Source organism: Mobula birostris, chromosome 24, assembly GCF_030028105.1.
Source record: "Mobula birostris isolate sMobBir1 chromosome 24, sMobBir1.hap1, whole genome shotgun sequence".
NCBI lineage: Eukaryota > Metazoa > Chordata > Chondrichthyes > Myliobatiformes > Myliobatidae > Mobula > Mobula birostris.
Genome location: NC_092393.1, coordinates 43,573,783 through 43,601,570, shown reverse-complemented (window position 1 = coordinate 43,601,570; position 27,788 = coordinate 43,573,783). Strand labels below are relative to the sequence as shown.

At 43.5% G+C, this 27,788-nt stretch overlaps 1 protein-coding gene across 3 annotated transcripts in view; it reads left to right on the top strand.

Annotated features, from left to right (window-relative positions):
* wipi1 (WD repeat domain, phosphoinositide interacting 1) overlaps positions 1 to 27,788 on the top strand; it is a 111,468-nt gene that overhangs the window by 74,107 nt on the left and 9,573 nt on the right. For 2 of the 3 annotated variants that reach the window (XM_072242606.1, XM_072242607.1), the window contains exons 6-11: positions 1,233 to 1,325; positions 3,304 to 3,374; positions 4,842 to 4,949; positions 8,551 to 8,715; positions 12,708 to 12,815; positions 22,592 to 22,713. In XM_072242606.1, coding sequence (XP_072098707.1) covers positions 1,233 to 1,325; positions 3,304 to 3,374; positions 4,842 to 4,949; positions 8,551 to 8,715; positions 12,708 to 12,815; positions 22,592 to 22,713 — 667 coding nt within the window. The remainder of the gene's footprint in view (positions 1 to 1,232; positions 1,326 to 3,303; positions 3,375 to 4,841; positions 4,950 to 8,550; positions 8,716 to 12,707; positions 12,816 to 22,591; positions 22,714 to 27,788) is intronic. The other variant, XM_072242608.1, reaches the window with a different exon arrangement.

Here is a 27,788-nt window from a genome sequence, read left to right as displayed (position 1 = left end):
AGAGAGAAAGAAAAAAGAAAGCACAGGTTATATGTACCAGTATCACAATGGAATAAAGGGAATGAGAGGTGTGAGAGAGGAGCTTGCTCAGGTGGATTGAAGGAGAATACTGGCAGGGATGATTGCAGAGTAGAGATGACTGAAGTTTCTGGGAATAGTTCACAAGGTGCAGGATAGGTTTGTCCAACTGAGGCCTCACCAGTGCTTTATAAAAGCCTCAACATTACATCCTTGCTCTAGTCCTCTTTAAATGAATGCTTTCATTGCATTTGCCTTCCTCACCACTGACTCAACCTGCAAATTAATCTTAGGGAATCCCAAATCCCTTTGCACCTCAGTTTTTTTGAATTTTCCCTCCATTTAGAATATAGTCTACCCTTTTATTTCTTCTACCAAAGTACATGACCAAGCACTTCTGAGACTATATTCCATCTGCCACTTCTTTGCCCTTTCTCCTAATCTGTCTAAGTCCTTCTGTAGCCTTTATACTTCCTCAAAACTACCTACCCCTCCACCTATCTTCGTATTGTCAGCAAACTTTGCAACAAAGCCATCAATTCCATCATCTACACCATTGATAAATAACGTAAAAAGAATCAGTCCCAACACAGACCCCTGTGGAACACCACTAGTCACTGGCAGCCAACCAGAAAAGGCTCCCTTTATTCTCACTCTTTGCCTCCTGCCAACCAGCCACTGCTTTATCCATGCTGGTATTTTTCCTGTACAACCATGGGCTCTTAACCTGTTAAGCAACCTTGTGTGACACTTTGTCAAAGGCCTTCTGAAAATCCAAGTACAAAACATCAACCGATTCTCCTTTGTCTATCCTGCTTGTTATTTCTTCAAAAAATTCCAACAGATTTGTCAAGCAAGATTTTTCCTTGAGGAAACCACGCTAACTAGGGTCTCCAAGTACCCCAAAACGACATCCTGGTATCATCATGTGAATTCTGTGTGTAGGGTTATCAGTAGTGGTGGAATCATAGTAATATATTCTGGTAGTAGGATAAGTTAGTCAAAAAAGCTGCCGCAATGTATTTTCTGCATCTTGAGTTTCTGGGCGCTGCTTTTTGATGTTCTAAATAAAACTAATCTGAATCAGTAACTTTACAAAGTTTGTTGTTAAAGGTGCATTGCAATACAGATGTTTTTATTTTAATAAACAATTGTCGGTCAAGGTTTGTTGACATTGTTTTATATGGCATCTTTTTAATCTTTTCTCCTATCAGCACAATGTTTCCGTAATCCCAGCACATGATGGTCCACTTGCTGCATTAACATTCAACTTCACAGCTACCAAGCTGGCAAGTGCGTCTGAAAAGGTATTTCTAATATTTTGCCATTTCCTTTTGAAGTTGTCTGATCTTTAAGTCAGATTCTATTTTTCCCTCATTCCCTTTTCCTAATTGATTAAAAATAAATTTCTCTATCTCACATCCACTTTTTGTTTGAGAAAAAATCTTCATGGCCCTGAAGAAGTTTTAAGCAATACGGTTTCTGTATTTCCTTCCAAGATTCATTTCACCTTTTAATGTCTTAAGGTGGGTGAAGCTTTGAAACCCTCAGGAACCAACCCAATGGGTAAATGGCATTTGTTCTCCCAGTGTGGGAACTTTTCCTTCAGCAAAATCTTGTTGGAGATTGTGGGAAGGATTCACAGAAAAAATGCTCTCGAAGATTTATGGAAAGTGCTTTTTTTTAATTTAATTTAGACGTGAGATTCTGCAGGTGCTGTTGATCTTGAGCAACCCACACAAAATGATGGAGGAACTCAGCAGGTCAGGCAGCGTCTATGGATGGAAGTGGACTTTCCAGTCCAAGAGCGTACATCTGGGAAAGGAAGGCAGAAGCCAGAATAAGAGTGTTCGAGGACCCTGCTAATCCTCCCCCGTCACCACATTTCAGGAACCTAAACAGTCCTTCCACATGAGGCAGCGTTTCACCCGAGAGTTCTTCGGAGTCATATATCTGGTGCTCCTGGCCTCCTCTACGTCGGTGAGACCTGACGCAGATTGAGGAACCGTTTTGTCGAGCACCTTCGCTCTGTCCACCGCAAAAGGCAGGATCTCCTAGTGGCCACACATTTCAATTCCATTCTGACATGCCAGTCCATGGTCTCTTCTACTGCCACGATGAGGCCGCACTCACGTTGGAAGAGCAACACCTCGTATTCCATCTGGGTAGTCCCCAACCCGATGGCATGAATGTCAATTTCTCTTACTCACAGGCACCACACCCTCTGTTTCCAACCCCTTCACACTTCTTGTCTCTTCCCACCACCCCTCCTCCTGTTTTGGCGGCCCTCTCAGCTCTTTTCTTCGTACCCGTCCTCATGAGCTGCCCATCGTACTCTTGGTTCCCCACCACTCCTTTATTCCCCTGTTCTCTCCTATAAGATTCCCTTTCAGCCCTTTACCTCCTCTACTTATCACCTGTCGGCTTTTCAAATCATCCTCGCTCCCCCCTCTCACCTACCTTCCCCTCACCTGGTCTCGCCAATCACTTGCCAGCTTGTACTCCACCTCCCCCACCCCACCTTTTCTTGTTCTAGCTTCTGCCCCCTTCCTTTCCAAGCCTAATGATGTGGTCTCAGTGTGAAATATTAACTGTTTATTTCCCTCCATTGATGCTGCCTGACTTGCTGAGTTCCTCCATCCTTTTGTGTTTGTTGTTTATTCACTTATCTTTCAGGACTTGGGCATTGATGGTGAGGGCCGCACTTGGTAAAGGTGGTGGGGAGCTGCTTTCGTGAACTAGTGCCGGTCTTATGATGTACGTGGTCCCAGAGCGTTGTCAAGGGTGGACTTAGTCTAGCCACAATGAAAAAGGATGGTGCATTTCTTGAAGAAAAGCTGCAGATTCTAGTGTCATAGAAAAGAACAGCACAGAAACAGGCCCTTTACCCATCTAGTCTGTTACAAACCACTTAAACTGCCTACTCCCATCGACCTGCACCTCCATACCCCTACCATTCATGTACCTATCCAAACTTTTCTTAAACATTGAAATCGAGTTCGCATGCACCACTGGCACTGGCAGCTTGTTCCACACTCTCGCGTGCACCCATGTCCCCATGGTGATAGAGGTCACTGGGTTTGGAGATGTTTTCAAGGCATATTGTTTGCAGTCTCACAGCTGCAGTGATACAGGTTCATTCCTGACCTCTGCTGCTGACTGAGTGGAAGGGGCAGAAAGTAATTACAGCAGATTTAGGTTCATTGACTGCAGTGCGCCTGAATGAGATAATTGATCTGTGCTCTTTTGGAAAGCTTCATTTTACTCCCTCTGAACTGTCTGCAGGGTACAGTTATTCGTGTGTTTTCTACCCCTGAGGGACAGAAGCTTTATGAATTCAGGAGAGGAATGAAAAGGTAAATCCGTGTAACCTATCTTCATATCTGAATTTACTTCACTCCTGTGGTTTTTGTCCTGCTCACAAGTCCTGTTTCTGGGTTATCACTGTGCACCATGCATCATTTATTCAGCTGCAGTGCGGACATACAGCTGCCCCAGGCAGGTGACTGACTTGCTCTGAACAAGCCGCAATGCATTCTTCTGCATTTTTTTGACGTGGGCATTGAATGCTGAAGAAATTAGTAAACCTGAATGCCGTTTAAGCCCCATGTCCGATTCTGGGCAAGAAGGATAAAATTGCCTGCAATAAGCTGGTCAGTCCTTATTGGCGATAATTGCCCTCCACCCCTCCCATCTGGTCAGTCCTTATTGGTGACAATTGCCCTCCATCCCTCCCATCTGCCACAGATGCTGCTGAACCCACTAACTTTCTCCAGCAGGTTGTTTGTCGCTCCAGTTTCCAGCATCTGCGACCTCCTTTGCAGTAAGTTGGGCCTGGCTCCTTCAGTGGGTCAGAATATTTATCCATTTGGGGACTGTGTCATATGAACCAGTAAAACAGAGGATTGGATCCTCTGTTTATGTAAATTAACCCAGAACTGTGTAAGGTGACAGCCAGGGAATGACATATGGCCTCAGCATCCCCAGTGCTAGTAAATTCATCAGGGCTCTTTGTTTTTTTTATATAGCTTATACTTACGATTCAGAAGTAGGCCTCTCAGTCCATCAGATCCATGCTATCCCATCCTTGTTACCCTGTCCCTCCAAAAATTATTCTTGCTCAAGCAAGCCTATCAACTTCCCTTCAATTCTTTTTTGCAATTAAGTGATAACTTATACTAGCCAATTAATGTACCATGTAAGAGGAAAGTGGATCTTGTATGATCCCACAGCTCTGAGGCAGTGACACCAACTGCTGCACCCTGGTGCAGCCTTGGCCAGACGGGTGATGCACCGTACCCCTACTCCTCTAACCTTCCATCTTCGGTTAACTTGTAGTTGTAACATCTGGCAGATGTGGGACTGGGTCATAATGGACCAACGAAGCATGTCACAGAAAGCCATTAACAGCAATAAGAGCAAGTCGGGGCACTCCTAAAGTGTCTTGAGTTTTCGTCATCGTACCAGCTTTCACCTGCTGGGGCATTCTCACAGTAAGGTGGGTCGAGTTTCCCATGGGAATACAGCAACCTATGCAGACTCAACCCTCGCCCCACGGAGGAAGCAGGTTAACCAGTGTCAATTGTGCTCTCATCAGATGGATGTTCATAAAAAAGATATGTGTCTTATTTTATTTCTTCTTGTAGTGCTAGAATTTTGGAAGCGGGTTATTTTGATGCATTTTTTTTAGCTGTAATGTCTGGAGGCTGGTAGGGAGTTGTGATGGGGATAAGGGCAAATAATTTCATACTTGTCCAATCCCCTGCTCTTTATCTTTGTTTTGCTCTGCTTTTGATGCATGTCATGTTTTTTTTCTGCAATAGGTATGTAAATATCGGCTCACTGGCATTCAGCAAAGACTCCCAGTTCCTGTCAGCTTCGAGTAATACTGAAACTATTCATGTCTTCAAACTTGAACAGCCCAGCCAAAGGTACAGTAGTCCCTCAAAACATTGCCCACGAGAGGTCCAACAGACATTCAGTCATTCCTGTTTTTTTCAAACAGGGAGGGCTAAGTACAAAGTGCTAAAGTTGTTATTCTTTCAGCAAAGGCTATACACCACATAAGGTCAGATATTTTCCGCTTGACTTACTCATTCCTTTGTCATCTTGTTTATACCATGACTGGATGTTTGAGTAACTTTTCCTAACTCATAATCTTAGTTTAAGCTTAATTTTATCAGACTATATAAACACTCTGTCTGAGTATCTGACCAATTTTAACAAAGAAAATACTGCCATAATTTTTCAGGGAATTAATATGGCATTAATTTATTAGGAAGATTAAGCAAATTCAATCTTCTGGCAACATCATCTCAGTCTGATTTATTCTGTCTTTGAGCATATAAGTGTGGAAATGGTTGAAGTATTGAAAATTTATGCTGAATAAATTTCCCAACTGTAACAACATAGCTTAGGTAGATCTGGTCAACGTGAACCCGACAGTCATCTGAAGGTGACCACCTTTATCACAAATTGTTCTTTTTACATGATTATTGATCCAATGATGTCTCTGTAAGTGACTGGAGATACTTACCCAGCACAAAATGACAAAGCACCAATTTACTACATTATTGGCTTACTCCTATTGGTTGTACACCTTGTGCTGATAGAGGTGTGATCATTGAATGGAAATGGTATGTTCTTGTAAGATCAATAATAATAATAAAGACAATTAACCCTCATTTTCCGGGCTTCTGAATGACTCAAGCATGACAGCAGAAACTAGTCAACACACAACTCTATTTTCAGGAAAAAGAAGTAAATGAATCTTGTCACAGAGGATGAAACCTGGGCCATTTCTGCCTTTTTGAAAATTCTGCCAAACTAGTTTCTCTTGCCTAATCTTTCCTATCATCCTGCTTTTTGATATAAAGAATATAGCCTGATCTTTTTATAATTTGTTGTTAAGCCTGGTTGGAAAGGCTGGGATACATGTAATGATGCAATGCTGGGGCACACGGCCAGGACCACAGAGCTGGAGGTAGGGGATATAAAGGAATGGTTACAGATGTAGCGGGCAGCAAGCTAGCCTGGGAATTCAGCAGTCGTAGACAAACACTTCTGCTGCATCAAGTAGTTCTTTGTAACTACTGGGTTTTCTGAGATCGTGACCAGGATTTCATTCAGATACAAAGCTCAGGAACTCATTTCCATAAATAAATGAGAGGTTTGCTTTCAGGGAACAGATCGGTTGCCACCAGTCTTGCCCTGCCTTGATTAAACCAGAAATGTTTGGATTTTGAGGCAAGCTGAATTTGGGTTCGAAGCTCCCATTACTTTAAAATTCCATCCACTTTGGAGGAGGGGGATTTGGGGGCATGAGGGAAGTTCTCTCCTCTGCCAGCTCACACCCACCAATGCCTATCAGAGCTGACGGATATAAAACTGTTTAAAAAATAGTATAAATGCTTAAGAATAATCCAATGATGTAATCTACCAAGTATCAGCCAGAATAATTGGTGTCGGCTGACTACAGTCTCTGTCCTGTGAGGTTCCAAGTAAAATCTTTATCTGAAAATAGCAGTGTTTACAATATGAGTTGGAGTTTCCCTGAACAAAGTCCTGGACCATTTTTTTTGCTGCAGTGCATTTTTCCACCACTTAGAGACACCACATAACCTTCTACTTCATCAAGAGTGCTACACATGTAAAACTTGGAGCCAATAACAACAAGATGTGATGACACATCCTATAACAGTGCTGAGTCTTTCGTATAAAATTCTCTTTACTGTAAATGTTGAGATGAACAGCTCAATTGACATTTGGCTTTTAGGGCTAAGCACATACTTGTGGGCGGCAAAAAAAAAATACCAGGAAAATTGAGGCAACACAGGTAAACTCTAATCTCAAAGGAAATGTGAACATCTGTTTATCAGATGGTTGCCTGGCAGCTTTCTAACTACACTGTTGGACTGGTGACACTAAATGATCAAAGTTTGAAATCTCAGCTTCAAATGAACAGCGATCAGCCAGTCACTGAGTAGGTTCACTGTATTCCCAGTCTTTTGGCTACACTGGCCTGCATTTAACCACCTTCCTCTGTTCCAAGCTGCTCTTTAACTTCTGATGATACAATTCTGACTAAACATTGCCGAATCTTTGGACTGGCAAAAGGGAAAGCAGACACAAGAAAGTGAGCATTTAATCCCATTGCTTAGTAACGACCTTGATTCATATTGGAGTTACGATATACCCTTACTTTACAATTTCATTGTCAATGGTATTAATTCATTGGTGCTTTGCTGATAGAGGTGGCCTGTCACAATCCCTGAAAAAGGCTTGATCTTATCATAGTTATACAGCACAGAAATAGGCCATTCATCCACTAAATCCATACTAACCCTTGCACTTATTTATACTACTCCTCTTTGTCCATATTTGGTTTATAACCTTCTTTACCCTGGTGATTCAAGTGTCTGTCTAGATGCTACTTAAATATTGTGTGAGTACCTGTTGCTATCACCCACTCAGACAGTAATTTCTAAATTCCAATCAATCTGTTCTGTAGAGAATCATAAACACAAAATACTCTGCAGATGCTGGGGTCAAAGCAACACTCACAACATGCTGGAGGAACTCAGCAGGTCAGGTAGCATCCGTGGAAACTGTCAGTCAATGTTTCGGGCCAGTACCCTTCGTCAGGACTGAAGAGGGAAGGGGCAGAGGCCCTATAAAGAAGGTGGGAGGAGGGTGGGAAGGAGAAGGCTGGTAGGTTCCAGGTGAAAACCCAGTAAAGGGAAAGATAAAGGGGTGGGGGAGGGGAAGCAGGGAGGTGATAGGCAGGAAAGGTGAAGAAGGAATAGGGGAAAACACAATACATGGCCTCCTCTACTGCCATGATGAGGCTAAGCTTAGGTTGGAGGAGCACACCTTATATACCATCTAGGTAGTCTCCAGCCCCTTGGTATGAACATAGAATTCTCCAACTTCTGGTAATTCCCTCCCCCTCCCTTCCTCTATCCCTATTTCACTCTGCCCCCTCCCCCCAGCTGTCTATCATCTCCCTCATGGACCTGCCTCCTTCTACTACCCATTGTGTTTTCCCCTATTCCTTCTTCACCTTTCCTGCCTATCACCTCCCCGCCTCCCCTCCCCCACCCCTTTGTCTTTCCCCTTACTGGTTTTTCACCTGGAACCTACCAGCCTTCTCCTTCCCACCCTCCCCCCACCTTCTTTATAGGGCCTCTGCCCCTTCCCTCTACAGTCCTGACAATGGGTCTCAGCCCAAAACACTGACTGCTGGTTTCCACGGATGCTGCCTGACCTGCTGAGTTCCTCCAGCGTGTTGTGAGTGTTCTTTTATAGAGAAACCTCCTTCTCAGGTCCCCTCTAAATCTCCCACCTCCTTGTATCTTTGCCGCCCTCTTTTAGATACCCTCAGCAAGGCAAAGATACTCTTCCTTATTTATGCCCTCTATTATTTTGTATACAAAATCTATTCCTTTGCAGTCAGTTGAAAGCTAATTCTCTGGAGCATGTGTCACTTATTGTTAAATGTCTAATCTCTAAAATGTACTTTAATTATTCCAGGCCCCAGGAAGAGTCTCCAACTTGGAGTGGATACATGGGGAAGATGTTTATGGCAGCCACCAACTACCTCCCTGCCCAGGTATCAGACATCATGAACCAGGATCGAGCATTTGCCACTGTGCGTTTAAACTTCTCCGGACAAAAGTGCATCTGTATGCTTACTATGTAAGTAGGCATGGCTGCTGCATAAATATAGTCATTGGATTGTGACCAGCTAAACAGGTTGCAACCTATTAACATTTTATGTCTGAGGTATTTACTACAAGTAGTTTCATCAATCCTAGGGGCAAGTGTTTAACAGAATCATTTCACTTTATGTTCTCCCACATCAGAAATATAGATGTTTTCCTGTCATTCTTTGGGTGAAATATACTTATTAAATTTCCACCTAATCCTTCCATCAATTGATCTACCTGCTAAGAAAAAACATGACCTCCCACACCCAAGTTCATCTTTTATAGCTTTTGCACTTCAGTTAATTTTTCCAACACCTCTGGCCAAATAAAGACAGCAGAAGTTTCCCGAAGAGATTTCCAATCATGCATTTTTGACCTTATATAGTAAGTATATGCTTTTATTTTCTCTTCATAGTCAAACTTGCAGTAGCTTTGTGATTAGAATGACTGGAATATTTATTTATTTCTTTTATTTACTCAGTAAAACTTCGTGAAAGTAAGTGCCACATTAGGCAAGCTGGAACATTCCTAAGGCATGGAGCATAATGAATGATTTAATGTTTCATTCTTTTTCCACATATGGATTTTTCTTCATTGCTCTGCGAGTGTATTCTCTAGAAAGTACTCAGAAGTAGAGCATGCAGCAAACCTCCTTATGCTGTTTTTAAGACCATGGTTATTACTTTAAACAGAGACTTGGATGGTGCAGGGGCCGGAATGGCTACTTCAAGTGCCAGCCTTTAGATCTTTCAGAAAGGACAGGGAGGGAGGCAAAGGAGGTGGGGGGCATGGCACTTTTGATCAGAGATAGTGTCACGGCTGCAGAAAAGGAGGAAGACATGGAGGGGTTGTCTGCGGAGTCTCTGTGGGTGGAAGTTAGGAATAGAAAGGGGTCAATAACTCTACTGGGTGTTTTTTTATAGACCACCCAATAGTAAGAGGGACATTGAGGAGCAGGTAGGGAGACAGATTCCGGAAAGGAGTAATAGTAACAGGGTTGTTGTGGTGGGAGATTTTAATTTCCCAAATATTGATTGGCATTTCCCTAGAGTGAGGGTTTTAGAGGGGGTGGAGTTTGTTAGGTGTGTTCAGGAAGGTTTCTTGACACAATATGTAGATAAGCCTACAAGAGGAGAGACTGTACTTGATCTGGTATTGGGAAATGCAGACATCCCACCCTGCAAAAACTCATTTCAGGGAGGTAGCACCATCAATTTGCGGGAGACTCCAGGAACTTCTGGGAGAGGTGGGATGTCTGCAGTAGAGTAGCTCCTTAGCAGCTAGTCAGCTAGCTTAAATAACATTAGCAATGCTAATAAATGAATGGCACCTGTTAAGCTCACCTCAACATGTCTTTTACAGTCTTAACCCACCATGGGCAATAGAAAAGTCACTGTTGCAAACAGTGCAGTGAGCAACACTGTCATTATTTTTGACCCCTATTAGGCAAGGGTACACTTTAGTGTAGTCTGGGGTGATGTACGTTTTATATTTTCTTTTTTTTTGGAACACTCTGCCTCTCTTTCTCTCTCTCTCTCTCTCTCTCTCTCTCTCTCTCTCTCTCTCGCGCGCTCACTCTCAAAAAAAAATCAGTTTCCGGGATATTGTATATAATTTGCAGGCATTAGGGAGCCACTATCAATATGCAGGGAGACTCCTGGAACTTCCGGGAGAGGTGGGATGTCTGGAAATGAACCTGGTCAGGTGTCAGGTCTCTCAGTGGGAGAGCATTTTGAAGATAGTGATCACAATTCTATCTCCTTTACCGTAACATTGGAGAGAGATAGGAACAGACAAGTTAGAGAAATGTTTAATTGGAGTAAGGGAAAATATGAGGCTATCAGGCAGGAACTTGGAAGCATAAATTGGAAACAGATGTTCTCAGGGAAACGTACGGAAGAAATGTGGCAAATGTTCAGCGGATATTAGCATGGTGTTCTATGTAGGTACGTTCCAAGGGAAAGGATGGTAGGGTACAGGAACCGTGGTGTACAAAGGCTGTTGTAAATCTAGTCAAGAAGAAAAGAAGAGCTTATGGAAGGTTCAAAAAACTAGGTATTGATAGAGATCCAGAAGATTATAAAGCTAGCAGGAAGGAGCTTAAGAATGAAATTAGGAGAGCCAGAAGGGGTCATAAGAAGGCCTTGGCGGACAGGATTAAGAAAAACCCCAAGGCATTCTACAAGTATGTGAAGAGCAAGAGGATAAGACGTGAGAGAATAGGACCAATCAACCAGAGGAGATAACAGACGTACTTAATGAATACTTTGTTTCAGTATTCACTACGGAATCTTGACAATTGTAGGGATGACTTGCAGCGGACTGAAAAGCTTGAGCATGTAGGTATTAAGGAAGAGGCTGTGCTGGAGCTTTTGGAAAGCATGAAGTTGGATAAGTGACCGGGATAGGATGGGATGTACCCCAGGCTACTGTGGGAAGCAAGGGAGGAGATTGCTGAGCCTCTGGCAATGATCTTTGCATCATCAATGAGGATGGGAGAGGTTCCGGAGGATTGGAGGGTTGTGAATGTTGTTCCTTTATTCAAGAAAGGGGGTAAGGATAGCCCAGGAAATTATAGACTAGTGAGTCTTACTTCAGTGGTTGGTAAGTTGATGGGAGAAGATCCTGGGAGGCAGGATTTATGAACATTTGGAGAGGCATAATATGATTAGGAATAGTAAGGATGGCTTTGTCAAAGGCAGGTCGTGCCTTACGAGCCTGATTGAATTGTTTGAGGATGTGACTAAATACATTGATGAAAGTAGAGCCGTAGATGTAGTGTATATGGATTTTAGCAAGGCATTTGATAAAGTACCCCATGCAAGGCTTATTGAGAAAGTAAGGAGTCATGGGATCCAAGGGGACATTGCTTTGTGGATCGAGAACTAGCTTGCCCACAGAAGGCAAAGAGTGGTTGTAGATGGATCATATTCTGCATGGAGGCCGGTGACCAGTGGAGTGCCTCAGGGATCTGTTCTGGGACCTTTACTCTTTGTGATTTTTATAAATGACCTGGATGAGGAAGTGGAGGGATGGGTTAGTAAATTTGCTGATGACACAAAAGATTGGTGGTGTTGTGGATAGTGGGGAGGGCTGTCAGAGGTTACAGCGGGACATTGATAGGATGCAAAACTGGGCTGAGAAGTGGCAGATGGAGTTCAACCCAGATAAGTGTGGTTCATTTTGGTAGGTCAAATATGATGGCTGAATATAGCATTAATGGCAAGACTCTTGGCAGTGTGGAAGGTCAGGGGGATCTTGGGGTCCGAGTCCATAGAACACTCAAAACTGCTATGCAGGTTGACTCTGTGGTTAAGAAGGCATACAGTGCATTGGCCTTCATCAATCATGGGATTGAGTTTAAGAGCCAAGAGGTAATGTTGCAGCTATATAGGACCCTGGTCAGACCCCACTTGGAGTACTGTGCTCAGTTCTGGTCGCCTCACTACAGGAAGGACATGGAAAGCACAGAAGAGTGCAGAAGAGATTTACAAGGATGTTACCTGGACTGGGGAGCATACCTTATGAGAACAGGTTGAGTGAACTTGGCCTTTTCTCCTTGGAGCGACAGAGGATGAGAGGTGACTTGATAGAGGTGTACAAGATAATGAGAGGCATTGATCCTGTGGATAGTCAGAGGCTTTTTCCCAGGGCTGAAATAGCTGGCATGAGAGGGCGTATTTTTAAGGTACAGAGGAGATGTCAGGGGTAAGTTTTTTACACAGAGAGTGGTGAGTGCGTGGAATGGGCTGCTGGCGGCGGTGGTGGAGGCGGAAACAATAGGGTCTTTTAAGAGACTCCTGGATGGATACATGGAGCTTAGAAAAATATAGGGCTATGGGTAAGTCTAGGTAGTTCTTAGGTAAGGACATGTTTGACATAACTTTGTGGGCCGAAGGGCCTGTATTGTGCTGTAGGTTTTCTATGTTTCTATGATGTCTATTGCTGGATGGTTTATGAATATGATGCTTTTCTCAACAGAATTCAGAAGTTGCCTCGACTGCTTGTTGCTGCATCAGATGGTTTCCTCTACATTTATAACCTGGACCCTCATGATGGTGGAGAGTGTGTTCTCGTAAAGAAACACAGGTGACATTTCTTCCACATTTGCGGATTGAACATAATTCTGTGGGAAGCCAGTCTGACTGTTGAATATCTGAAGAAACTAACAGCAAATTACTCCCAACCTCTCCTGTCTGGCAACATTGGTACAGCATGGTTGAATTTCCAGGCCCATTTGTCCTCTTCCTCACTAATGTATGGACCAGCTTTGGATACGTGGGTGGTGGCTGTAGGAAACAAAGGGGACAGATCCGACCTGGTCTAATTTATACTCAATTACAAAAGAAGGTCATTCATCTCATAATGCATGTGATGACTCATCCCATTTATTTCTCAAAGCTTTTCGTGTCAAGCATATATCCAGTTCCTTTTTGGAAGTTACTGTTTACTGTTTCCCCTCAACACTTCGGCATTGTATTTCTTATCAGAAGTTACTGCTTAATAATAAAACTTCCTCCAATGACTCCTTGGGTTCATCTCTCCCGTGATTGGAAACCGTTTCTTATTTGCTTTTTGAAAAATTTTATTCCATTAGTTTGTGTATGTTTTATTACATCTCCCATTAAAACATAGAAAACCTACAGCACAATACAGGCACTTTGGCCCATGATGCTGTGCCAAACATGTACTTACTTTAGAAATCACCTAGGGTTACCCATAGCCCTATTTTTCTAAGTTCCATGTACCCATCCAGGAGTTTCTTAAAAGACCCTATCGTATCCGCATTCACCATCGTCACCGTCAGCCCATTCCACACACTCACCACCCTCTGTGTAAAAACTTACCCCTGACATCTCCTCTGTACCTACTTCCAAGCACCTTAAAACTGTGACCCCTCATGCTAGCCATTTCAGCCCTGGGAAAAGGCCTCTGACTATCCACACGATCAATGCCTCTCATCATCTTATACATATCTATCAGGTCACCTCTCATCCTCCATCGCTCCAAGGAGAAAAGGCCGAGCTCACTCAACCTGTTCTCATAAGGCATGCTCCCCAATCCAGGCAACATCCTTGTAAATCTCCTCTGCACCCTTTCTATGGTTTCCACATCCTTCCTGTAGTGAGGTGACCAGAACTGCGAACAGTACTCCAAGTGGGATCTGACCAGGGTCCTATAAAGCCATAAGACCATAAGACAAAGGAGCAGAAGTCAGCCATTCGGCCCATTGAGTCTGCTCTGCCATTTTATCATGAGCTGATCCATTCTCCCATTTAGTCCCACTCCCCTGCCTTCTCACCATAACCTTTGATGCTCTGGCTACTCAGATACCTATCAATCTCTGCCTTAAATACACCCAATGACTTGGCCTCCACTGCCGCCCGTGGCAACAAATTCCACAGAGTCACCACCCTCTGGCTAAAAAAATTTCTTCACATCTCTGTTCTGAATGGGCGCCCTTCAATCCTTAAGTCATGCCCTCTCGTACTAGACTCCCCCATCATGGGAAACAACTTTGCCACATCCACTCTGTCCATGCCTTTCAACATTCAAAATGTTTCTATGAGGTCTCTCCTCATTCTTCTAAACTCCAAGGAATACAGTCCAAGAGCGGACAAACGTTGCTGATATGTTAAGCCTCTCATTCCCGGAATAATTCTAGTGAATCTTCTCTGAACCCTCTCCAATGTCAGCACATCCTTTCTTAAATAAGGAGACCAAAACTGCCCATAGTACTCCAAGTGAGGTCTCACCAGTGCCTTATAGAGCCTCAACATCACATCCCTGCTTCTATACTCTATTCCTCTAGAAATGAATGCCAACATTGCATTCGCCTTCTTCACCACCGACTCAACCTGGAGGTTAACCTTAAGGGTATCCTGTATGAGGACTCCCAAGTCCCGTTGCATCTCAGAACTTTGAATTCTCTCCCCATTTAAATAATAGTCTGCCCGTTTATTTCTTCTGCCAAAATGCATAACCATACACTTTCCAACATTGTATTTCATTTGCCACTTCTGTGCCCATTCTTCCAATCTATCCAAGTCTCTCTGCAGACTGTGTTTCCTCAGCACTACCGGCCCCTCCACCTACCTTCGTATCATCAGCCACAAAGCCATCTATTCCATAATCCAAATCGTTGATGTACAATGTAAAAAGAAGCAGCCCCAAAACGGACCCCTGTGGAACACCACTGGTAACCGGCAGCCAACCAGAATAGGATCCCTTTATTCCCACTCTGTGTTTCCTGCCAATCAGCCAACTCCCTATCCACGTATGCAACTTTCCCGTAATTCCATGGGCTCTTATCTTGTTAAGTAGCCTCATGTGTGGCACCTTGTCAAAGGCCTTCTGAAAATCCAAATATACAACATCCACTGCATCTCCCTTGTCTAGCCTACTTGTAATTTCCTCAAAAAATTGCAATAGGTTTGTCAGGGAGGATTTTCCTTTAAGGAATCCATGCTGAGTTCTGCCTATCTTGTCATATGCCTCCAGGTACTCTGTAACCTCATCCTTGACAATTGACTCCAATAACTTCCCAACCACCGATGTCAAGCTAACAGGTCTATAATTTCCCTTTTGCTTCCTTGCCCCCTTCTTAAATAGCGGAGTGACATTTGCAATCTTCCAGTCCCCCGGAACCATGCCAGAATCTATTGACTTTTGAAAGATCATCGCTAATGCCTTCGCAATCTCCACAGCTACTTCCTTCAGAACACGAGGGTGCATTCCATCTGGTCCAGGAGATTTATCTACTTTTATACTATTCAGCTTCCTGAGTAATTGTGATTGCGCACACTTCTCTTCCCTGCCACCCTTGAGTGTCCAGTATACTGCTGATGTCTTCCTCAGTGAAGACTGATGCAAAATACTTGTTCAGTTCCTCTGCCATCTCCTTATCTCCCATTACAATTTCTCCAGCATCATTTCCTATCAGTCCTATATCTACTCTCACCTGTCTTTTACTCTTTATATACTTGAAAAAGCTTTTAGTATCCGCTTCGATATTATTTGCTAGCTTCCTTTCATAGTTAATCTTTTCCCTCTTAATGACCTTCTTAGTTTCTTTTTGTAAGCTTTTAAAAACTAACCAATCCTCTATCTTCCCTCTAATTTTTGCTTTCTTGTATGCCCTCTCCTTTGCTTTAACTTTGGCTTTGACTTCTCTTGTCAGCCACGGTTGCATCCTTTTTCCATTCGAAAATTTCTTCTTTTTTGGAATATACTTGTCTTGCACCTTCCTCACTTCTCGCATAAACTCCAGCTACTGCTGCTCTGCCGTCCTTCCCGCCAGTGTCCCTTTCCATTCAACTTTGGCCAGTTCCTCTCTCATGCCACTATAATTTCCTTTACTCCACTGAAATACCGACACATCAGATTTCGGCTTCTCTTTTTCAAATTTCACAGTGAAGTCAATCACATTATGATCACTGCCTCCTAAGGGTTCCTTCACCTCAATCTCTCTAATCACCTCCAGTTCATTGCACAATAGCCAATCCAGTACAGCCGATCCCCTAGTGGGCTCAACAACAAGCTGTTCTAAAAAGCCATCTCACAGACATTCTACAAATTTTCTCTCTTGAGATCCAGTGCTGACCTGATTTTCTCAATCCACTGGCATGTTAAAATCCCCCACAATTATCATAACACTGCCCTTCTGACAAGCCTTTTCTATTTCCTGTTGTAATTTGTAGACCACATCACTGCAGCTGTTTGGAGGCCTATAAATAACTGCCATCAGGGTCCTTTTACCCCTGCGATTTCTTAGCTCAACCCATAAAGATTCTGCACCTTCCGATCCTATGTCACCTCTTTCTAATGATTTAATATCATTTCTTACCAATAAAGCCACGCCTCCCCCTCTGCCTACCTTCCTATCCTTCCGATACACCGTGTATCCTTGGATGTTCATTACCTGTTGGCTTTTAAACTCAATCCCACGGTTGATGAAATCCAATGCACTGTCCGCCTTCTTAAACACACAGTCAACCTATGCAGCAGCTTTGAGTGTCCTATGGACTCTGACCCCAAGATCCCTCTGATCCTCCACACTGCCAAGAATCTTACCATTAAATCTATATTCTGCCATCATATTTGACCTACCAAAATGAACCACCCAACACTTACCTGGGTTGAACTCCATCTGCCATTTGTCAGCTTAGTTTTGCATCCTATCGATGTCCCGCAGTAACCTCTGACAGCCCTCCACACTATCCACAACATCCCCAAGCTTTGTGTCATCAGCAAATTACTAACCCATCCCTCCACTTCCTCATCCAGGTCATTTATAAAAATCACAAAGAGTAGGGGCCCCAGAATAGATCACTGAGGCACACCATTGATCACTGACCTCCATGCAGAATATGACCCGTCTACAACCACTCTTTGCCTTTTTGGACAAGCCAAATCTAGATCCACAAAGCAAGGTCTCCTTGGATCCCATGCCTCCTTAATAAGCCTTGCATGGGGTACCTTATCAAATACCTTGCTGAAATCCACATACACTACATCTACTGCTCTACCTTCATCAATGTGTTTTGGCACATCCTCAAAAAAAGTCAATCAGGCTCATGAGGCACAACTTGCCTTTGACAAAGCCATGTTGACTATTCCTAATCATATTATGTTGTCTCCAAATGTTCGTAACTCCTGCCTCTCAGGATCTTCTCCATCAACTTACCAACCACTGAAATAAGACTCACTGGTCTATAATCTCCTGGGCTATCTCTACTACCTTTCTTGAATAAGGGAACAACATCTGCAACCCTCCAATCTCCCGGAACCTCCCCCGTTCCTTTTGATGATGCAAAGATCATTGCCAGAGGATCAGCAATCTCCTCCCTTGCCTCCCACAGAAGCCTGGGGTATATTTCGTCCGGTCCCGGTGACTTATCCAACTTGATGCTTTCCAAAAGCTCCAGCATATCCTCTTTCTTAATGTCTATATGCTCAACCTTTTCAGTCCGCTGTAAGTCATCCCTACAATCGCCAAGGTCCTTTTCCGTAGTGAATTTAAAAAAAATATCCCCTGAACATTTGCCACATTTCTTCTGTACATTTCCCTGAGAACCTGTTCCCAATTTATACTTCCAAGTTACTGCCTGATAGCTTCATATTTCCCCTTACTCCAATTAAACATTTTTCTAACTTGATTGTTCCTATCCCTCTCCAATGCTGTGGTAACGGAGAAAGAATTATGATCACTATCTCCAAAAGCTCTTCCACTGAGAGACCTGATACCTAACCAGGTTCATTTCCCAATACCAGATCAAGTACAGCCTCTCCTCTTGTAGGCTTATCTACCTATTGTGTAAGGAAGCCTTCCTGAACACATCTAACACACACCACCCCATCTAAATCCCTTGCTCTAGGAAGATGCCAATCAATACTTGGAAAATTAAAATCTCCCACCCCGATGACCCTGTTATTACACCTTTCCAGAATCTGTCCACCTATCTGCTCCTCAATGTCTCTTTTATTATTGGGTGGTCTACAAAAACCACCCAATAGAGTTATCGACCCCTTCCTGTTCCTAACTTCCACCCACAGAGACTCAGTAGACAATCCCTCCATGACTTCCTCCTTTTTCTGCAGCCGTGACACTATCCCTAATCAACAGTGCCACACCCCCACCTCTTTTGCCTCCCTCCCTGTCCTTTCTGAAACATCTAAAGCCTGGCACTCTACGTAACCATTCCTGCCCCTGAGCCATCCAAGTCTCTGTTATGGCCACATCATAGCTCCAAGTACAGATCCACGCTCTAAGCTCATCTGCTTTGTTCATGATGCTTCTTGCATTAAAATAGACACATCTCAAACCATCGGTCTGAGTGCATCCCTCTTCTATCACCTGCCTATCCTCCCTCTCACACTGCCTACAAGCTTTCTTCATTTGTGAGCCAACAGCCCCTTCCTCCGTCTCTTCAGTTTGGTTCCCACTTCACCCCAGCAATTCTTGTTTAAACTCTCCCCAATAGCCTTAGCAAACCTCCCTGCCAGGATATTGGTCCCTCTCGGATTCAAGTGCAACCCGTCCTTTTTTGTACAGGTCACTCCTACCTCAAAAGAGGTCCCAATGATCCAGAAATCTGAATCCCTGCCCCCTGCTCCAATTCCTCAGCCACGCATTTATCCTCCACCTCACTCTATTCCTATCATCACTGTTGCATGGCACAGGCAGTAATCCCAAGATTTCTGCCTTTGACATCCTGCTTCACAGCTTCTTCCCTAACTCCCTGTAGTCTGTTTTTCTTACTGATGTCGTTGGTACCAATATGTACCACGACCTTTGGTTGTTCATCTTCCCACTTCAGGATATCGTGGATGTGATTAGAAACATCCCAGACCCGGGCACCTGGGAAGCAAACTACCATCTGAGTTTCTTTCCACATAATTGCCTGTCTGTCCTTCTAACTATAGAGTCCCCTATCACTGCTGCCATCCTCTTCCTCTCCCTACCCCTACCCTTCTGAGCCACAGGGCTAGACTCTGTGCCAGAGGCACGACCACTGTTGCTTCCCCCAGGTAGGCTGTTTCCCCCCCCCCCCCCAAACAGTACTCAAACAGGGGTACAGCCACTGGGATACCCTCTAGTATCTGACTCCTGCCCTTCCCTCTCCTGACTGTTACCCACTCATCTGGCTCCCGAGACCCTGGTGTGACTACTTGCCTATTGCTCCTCTCTATCACCTCCTCATTTTCCCTGACCAGACAAATTTTATATGAGGCTAGCTTCTCTAGTTGTGCTACATGAGGCCTTCATTGCTGGTGCCATTCCAGTAAGTGTCCTTTGCGCTGATAGCATAGGCTATAAATTCTTGTAACATAGGGACACAGTCCCTGATGTCTAAGGATGTGTTCTGTGTCCCTTGTTTTTTTTAAAAACACTCTGCCTATTAGAAACTCAGAATTCCACATGCTTTTGACCAGTCCAACAAATTTGGATGATAAAATAAGCGGTTTTCTGTTCCAGTTTTAGTACTCTCAACTCCTTATGAGATTAGATTAGATTATGAGGACACGCAGTCCTCTTTTATTGTCATTTAGTAATGCATGCATTAAAAAATGATACGATATTCCTCCAGTGTGATATCACAGAAACACAGGACAGACCAAGACTGAAAAACTAACAAAACCACATAATTATAACATATAGTTACAACAGTGCAACGATACCATAACTTGATGAAGAACAGGCCATGGCACAGCAAAAAAGTTCAAAGTCTCTCGAATGTCCCACATCTCACGCAGACGGGAGAAGGAAGAAAACTCTCCCTGCCATGCCCGACCACAGTCCAACTCTGAGTCGTCGGAAAACTTAGAGCTCCGATCGGCCCTCCGACTCCGAGTACCGAGCGCCATCTCTGCCGAACGCTTTGACTCAGCCTCGGTCGCCAGCAGCAAGCAAAGCCGGGGATTTTGGGGCCTTCCCTCCGGAGATTCTCGATCACACAGTAACAGCGGCAGCAAACTGGCATTTCAGAAATTTCTCCAGATGTTCCTCTGTGCTTTCACATCTGTCTCCATCAAATCAGAATTGTCCACGGCCCCTATTTAACGGATACGATACCATTTCGCCGGAGAGCTGTGCGTGCTGCTCTTCTTCCTGTTAGGTAATGCCTAGACTCTGCAGAGAAGTTGTTCAAGTGAGCACTAGTGGTAAAGGGAATAAAATTTTGGTCTTTTGGACCACTTAATGATATCAATGATTATCCAGAAAGTGCCTTCCTCACAATTAATTGCTGCTTCCATTTATGTGCAGACATTGCAAATCACACAAAAAAATATAATCTGTCAATGTACACCCTGCTCTTTTCCACAATTTGGCCCAGTTAATTTATAGTCATTATTTTGTTGGTTGTGAATTACTGGTGTTTGAAGGAAGAATCAGGCTCTACGTGGTTTCTTGTTTTTTAAAAAATTCCTCATTCTTGACATCACAGTGACATTTAACTCATGAAGGGGTTAAAGATAGGTTGTGGTTTGCAGATTAATTGCCTACTGTAAATTACCCCTGGTGTAGGTGGGTATTAAACAGATGAAGTTAGAGTCCATGGACATGTGAGAGAGAGTAGGCTACAGAGAAATAAATGGGGGAATAGGGTTGATGAGCTTGTTCTGAGGGTCATCACAAATTCCTCTGTTAAGGAAAGAAATATTGCCATATCACTCAAATGGAGGAAGAACAATTATAAAATGTAGCAAATATTTATTGGAAACTTAAGTTTTCATAATTCACTGATTTTTTTTTAAATGGAGAACCAAGCAAAAGAGCCTGACATTTGTGCACACTTATACTGTTAATCAACTTTAAAGGGGATTGTGTTCTAATTGTACTTAATTGTAAACATTGTAAAGGGAGGCATCTAGCATTCATTCTAATATCTGAAGCTAATGACTAGCTCTAAGGACAGACATATTGTTTATTTGAGGTATTGTTAGAGCAGTGCACATAGTTATAATCAACAACATAAATGAGATCATAATGTCTCAACTTTACACTGCAGTAGAGCTTAATGCACAGAATGACTCTCTCAGGCAAACTGTAATCAGTATTTCAACTACAATAGATTGGAGATCTCTGTTGTGTTCTACCCTGAAGCATATCCTAACTCAAAAGTGTGTCTTGGAGTTATTCTTTCTCGGAAGGCTGCAACCAAATCTGAAGTGCCCATTTGCCATCTAACCATTACCTTGTTGTTCCTTGTGTCTCGCTTACCTTCAGCTTGTCTTCCAAGCCAGTGCATGATGCATCTAACCTTGGCTTTCTGGAACAGTTCTAGGACCTAACCCTCCTTCCTTAGGACTGAAATACTGTAAAGAAGCCAGTACTGTTGATTATTATCATGGAAATCAAAATGGAGCAAATGTAGTGTAGTGGTTGGTGTAACACTGTTACAGTGCCAGTGATCGGAATATCGCGTCTCAATTCCCACCACTGTCTGTAAGGAGTTGCAACTTCTCCCTGTGACTGCGTGGGTTTCCTCCAGGGACTCTGGTTTCCAAAGACATACAGGTTAGGATTAGTAAGTAGTGAGCTTGCTATGTTGCATTGCAACGTCTGTTGGACTGCCCCCAGCACATTACAAATGATGCAATTCACTGTATATTTTAATGCACTTGTGACAAATAAAGTTGATCTTTACCTTTAAAAATCAGTATTTAGAGGAAAATTTGAGCTGTTTGTAGTGAGGCTTGAGTTGGCTTTCTTCAGACTCTGAGGCACAATGCAGCAGTTGGTACTACTGCCTCACATCTGCAGGGATCCAAGTTCGATCCTGACCTTGGTTGCTGTGCTGTTTTGCATGTTCTCCCTATCATGGAATTACTTCCCACAGAGCGCTCTCTTTACCTCCTATATCCCTTAGGTGTGCTGGGAGGTTAATTGACTACCACTTTGTGTGGATAACTGGCCAAAGGAGAGTTGATGGGCTTAGTGAGAGAGAATATGTTATAGAGTGCTGGGGGAAATAAGGGACTGGGTGTGTTGGGAGCCAGAATGAACTAGATGACCTGAATTAAATAGAACAAAGTTCACAGTGTAAAATGCAGTACATTGTGCTCTTTTGCTTAACTGTTCACACCAGATCAGTGAAAACTATCCAGTAAATTATGAAGATAATGAAAAATAGTTCAATGAACACAAGAGATTCTGCAAATGCTGGAAGTCTTGAGCAACGTACACAAAATGCTGGAGGAACCTTGCAGGTTAAGCAGCATCCGTGGAGGGGAATAAACAGTTGATGTTTCATACCAATGAAGGGTCTGTTCAAGATCTGTTTCCTATGCAGCACTATAAAAGAATAACATCTACTGTGAGGATGCTCAATGTAGCTCTTATTTTTTTTGTACTGGTTTAGGCTACACAATGAAGATGACAGCTGTAACACTGATAAATCTGACTTGGCACCTTCCATCTCTCCAACATACGCAGCAACCGTTGCCAAAAGCAGCCCAGTGCCTTCAGCGTCGACGGCATCAGGTATCGAATTAATTTTGCCCATTTGTGTTGCCCCTCAGTGAGTGACCAGGTTACTGTGCAGTGGGTGCCAAATAGGGAGTTCTATATAAAGGGAGCTGGTACACAGACGTCTGTACAGCTGTACAATGCAGTGTATAGAGAATTCTCTGGACTTTACATCACACAAGAGAATTCCAAACACTATGAGGTGAATAACTTAGACAAGCTAAAGAGAAAAACAAACCCTGCAGATGCTGGGCATCTGAAGTGTAAACAGAATGAGTTGGAAATGCTCAGTTAATATTTCAGGCCAGTGATTTTCATCTGAATTCAAAAGGTCATACTGGTTTTAAGTTGTAGAGAATGGGAAGATGGCCAGTAACTGGCCACAAAATGGTGGTTTTAGCTGCGAGAAGGTGCTGTAGGCCTATTAATCCCAGTTTAGCTATGTAGAGGAAGTGTAAACAGAGGAAGGTCATGGCAGAGAGGGGGAAAAAAAGTGCAGGAACTGTAAAATATAAAATGCTGCAGTTGTTGAAAATCTGAAATAAAAGAGAATGTTAAAGTTGTTCAATAGCTCAGTCAACATTTGTGAAGGGAGAAAAATAGGCTTAATGTTACAGATTAGTGATCATTCATTGGAACTAGCTATTTCTGATTGAAATTCTAAAGATTGAGTATCTAGAGTTGATCAATATTGATCAAACAGGTTGTATCACATCCTGGTATTGAAATGCCAATGCCCAGGAACAGAAAAGGCTGCAGAGAGTGGTGGATACAGTCCAGTCCATCGCAACCAAAGCCCTCCCCACCATGAAGTACATTTACGTGGAGCTCTGCCACGAGAAAGCAGCATCCATCATCATAGATCCCTGCCATCCCTTTCCTTGCTACTGTTTGGCAGGAGGTACAGAACACTTAGGTTCCATACCTCCAGGTTCAGAAAGTTATTAGACTCCTGACCTGGCATGGATTGGCACTACTCTGAACTGATCCTTCAACCTACAGAATCACCTTCAATGATTTCTTTTTGGTATTATTTTTATTTGCAGTTGGTTTGCCTTTGCACTTTGGTTGCTTGTCAATCTTTGTTTATGTATATATTTTTTTGGAAAATTTTCTTTGTATTTTTCCTGCAAATACCTGCAAGAAATAATTCTCAAAGCGGTAAATGGTAACATCTATGTACGAGGGGTGATTGATAAGTTCGTGACCTAAGGTAGGCGGAGTCAATTTTAGAAAAGCTAGCACATTTATTTTTCCTACATTTACACACTTACTCCAGCGGTCGTGGAGCATACGGATCCCTTCTTTGTAGAAGTCGGCGTCTTGGACCTCCAGAAGTGGTCCACAGCAGGGGTGATTGATGTTCGTGGCCCAAGGTAGAAGGAGATGAGTTATTAACTTCAAACTTTCTGCATTTTCACTCAAAGAGTTGAACTGCAGGTGCATGTTACATAGCCATTTCAGCCCTGGGAAAAAGCTTCTGACTATCCACAGGATCATAGAAACATTGAAAACCTACAGCACAATACAGGCCCTTTGGCCCACAAAGTTGTGCTGAACATGTCTCTACCTTAGAAATTACTAGGCTTACCCATAGCCCTCTATTTTTCCAAGCTCCATGTACCTATCCAAAAGTCTCTTAAAAGACCCTATCGTATCCGCCTCCACCATCGTTGCCGGCAGCCCATTCCACGTATTCACCACCCTCTGAGTAAAAAACTTACCCCTGACATCTCTTCTGTACCTACTCCCCAGCACCTTAAACCCGTGTCCTCTTGTGGCAACCATTTCAGCCCTGGGAAAAAGCCTCTGACTATCCACACGATCAATGCCTCTCATCATCTTATACACCCCTATCAGGTCACCTCTCATCCTCTGTCACTCCAAGGAGAAAAGGCCGGGCTCACTCAACCTAGTCTCATAAGGCATGCTTCCCAATCCAGGCAACATCCTTGTAAACCTCCTCTGCACCCTTTCTATGGCTTCCACATCCTTCCTGTAGTGAGGCGACCAGAACTGAGCACAGTACTCCAAGTGGGGTCTGACCAGGGTCTATATAGCTGCAACATTACCTGTCGGCTCCTAAATTCAATTAAACAATTAATGAAGGCCAATACAACTTATGCCTTCTTAACCACAGAGTCAACCTGCGTAGCTGCTTTGAGCATCCTATGGACTCGGACCCCAAGATCCCTCTGATCCTCCACACTGCCAAGAGTCTTACCATTAATACTATATTCTGCCATCATATTTCACCTACCAAAATGAACCACTTCACACTTATATGGGTTGAACTCCATCTGCCATTTCTCAGCCCAGTTTTGCATTCTATCGATGACCCGCTGTAACCTCTGACAGCCCTCCACACTATCCACAACAACCCCAACCTTTGTGTCATCAGCAAATTTACTAACCAATCCCTCCACTTTCTCATCCAGGTCATTTATAAAAATCACAAAGAGTAAAGGTCCCAGAACAGATCCCTGAGGCACTCCACCAGTCACCGACCTCCATGCAGAATATGACCCGTCTACAGCCACTCTTTGCCTGCTGTGGGCAGGCCAGTTCTGTATCCACAAAGCAATGTTCCCTTGGATCCCATCTCTCCTTACTTTCTCAATAAGCCTCGCATGGGGTACCTTATCAAATGCCTTGCTGAAATCCATATACACTACATCTACGGCTCTACCTTCATCAATGTGTTTAGTCACATCCTCAAAAAAATACAGTCAGGCTTGTAAGACACGACCTGCCTTTGACAAAGCTATGCTGACTGTCCCTAATCATATTATGCCTCTCCAACTGTTCATAAATCCTGCCTGTAAGGGATCTTCTCCATCAACTTAAGTAACCAGTGAAGTAAGACTCACTGGTCTATAACTTCCTGGGCTAACTCTACTCCCTTTCTTGAATAAGGGAACAACATCTGCAACCCTCCAATCCTCAAGAACCTCTCCCGTCCTCATTGATGATGCAAAGATAATCGCCAGAGGCTCAGCAATCTCCTCCCTTGCCTCCCACTGTAGCCTGGGGTACATCTCATCCGGTCCTGGCGACTTATCCAACTTGATGCTTTCCAAAAGCTCCCGCACATCCTCTTCCTTAATATCTACATGCTCAAGCATTTCAGTCTGCTGCAAGTCATCCCGACAATCGCCAAGATCCTTTTCCATAATGAATACTGAAGCAAAGTACTGAAGTTAAGTACGTCTGCTATCTACTGTTTCATACACACTTTTCCATTATCACAATTGATTGGGCCTATTCTCTTACGTCTTATCCTCTTGCTCTTCACGTACTTGTGGAATGCCTTGGGGTTTTCCTTAATCCTATCTGCCAAAGCCTTCTCATGGCCGCTTCTGGTTCTCCTAATTTTATTCTTAAGCTCCTCCCTGCTAGCCTTATAATCCTCTAGATCTCTATCATTACCTAGCTTTTTGAACCTTTTGTAAGCTCTTCTTTTTTTCTTGACTAGATTTACAACAACCTTTGCACATCACAGATCCTATACCCTACCATACTTTCCCTGTCTCATTGGAACGTATCTATGCAGAACCCCACGCAAATATCCCCTGAATATTTGTCACATTTCTTCCGTACATTTCCCTGTGAACATCTGTTTCCAATTTATGTTTTCAAGTTCCTGCCTGATCACCTCATATTTCCCCTTACTCCAATTAAACATTTCCCTAACTTGTCTGTTCCTGTCCTTCTCCAATGCTATTGTAAAGGAGGTAGAATTGTGATCACTATCTCCAAAATGCTCTGCCACTGAGAGATCTGACACCTGACCAGGTTCATTTCCCAATACCAGGTCAAGTACAGCCTCTCCTCTTGTAGGCTTATCTACATATTGTGTCAAGAAACCTTCTTGAACACACCTGACAGATTCCACCCCATCTAAACCCCTCACTCTAGCGAGATGCTAATCAAGATATAGGAAATTAAAATTTCCCACCACAACAACCCTGTTTTTATTACACCTTTGCAGAATCTGTCTCCTTACCTGCTCCTCAATGTCCCTGTTAATGAGAGCCACCTCCTTCTACCTTGGGCCACGAACTTATCAATCACCCCTGCTGTTCACCACCTGGAGGTCCAAGATGCTCTCGTTACATGCACGTGCAGTTCAGCTCTGAGTAATAATGCAGAAAGTTTGAGGATAATAACTCATCTCCTTCAGGCCACGAACTTATCAATCACCCCTGCTGTGAACCACTTCGACAAAGGAGGGATCCGTGTGCTCCACAACCGCTGGACTAAGTGTGTACATGTACATGTTGAAAAATAAATGTGCTCAGTTTTCTAAAATTGAGTCCTTCTACCTAAGGCCATGGACTTTTCAATCACCCCTTGTATAATAAATTTACTTTGAATTTTGAATTTTAAACTGGTGCTGAGTTCCGAGGGCTATGAAGTGTCTTGAAGATGGGGTGCTGTTCCTTAAGCTTACGCAAGTCAAAACTGGAACAGGGTATGAGCTCAAAGGCGGAGAGGTCGGAGTGGGAGTACGAAGGAGAATTAAAGTACCTTAACTGACAACGCTCTCAACCACCATCTGTTCCCTCCACTTCTGCTGTTCCCCCTATTTGACCGCCCAGCTGAAGGAACAGGACCCTCCAGTCCTCACTTTTGCCCCACCAGCCTTTACATGTCACAGATTATCTCCTATAGTTTCTGCCACCTTCAACTTCATTCCTCCATAGACACATCCTCACTTCTCATTTCTTTGTTGCAAAGGGTCTATTCGTTCTATAGCACCTTTGTATACTCTTCTCTCCACACTACCATTCATTTCCCCGGCTTGTATCACCTTTGCATGGAACAATGCGAGATGCAGCCCGCAGCCTTTTTATCGCATCCCTTCCCACCACCCAGGAGCTCATTAACTCCTTCCAGAAGCAGTCTTCCCAATACAGTGACTGCATTTGCTGTGCGCCCTGAGGATTCCTCCAAATTAAACACAAACCGGGTGATCACTGCAGAGCGCCTCCATTGTTTGAACCTGTCATTTAAAACCTCCATTTACACCCCCTTTGTCATCTTCAAAAGGCAACATCCATCCTCAAGATGACAACATCCATCAAGAA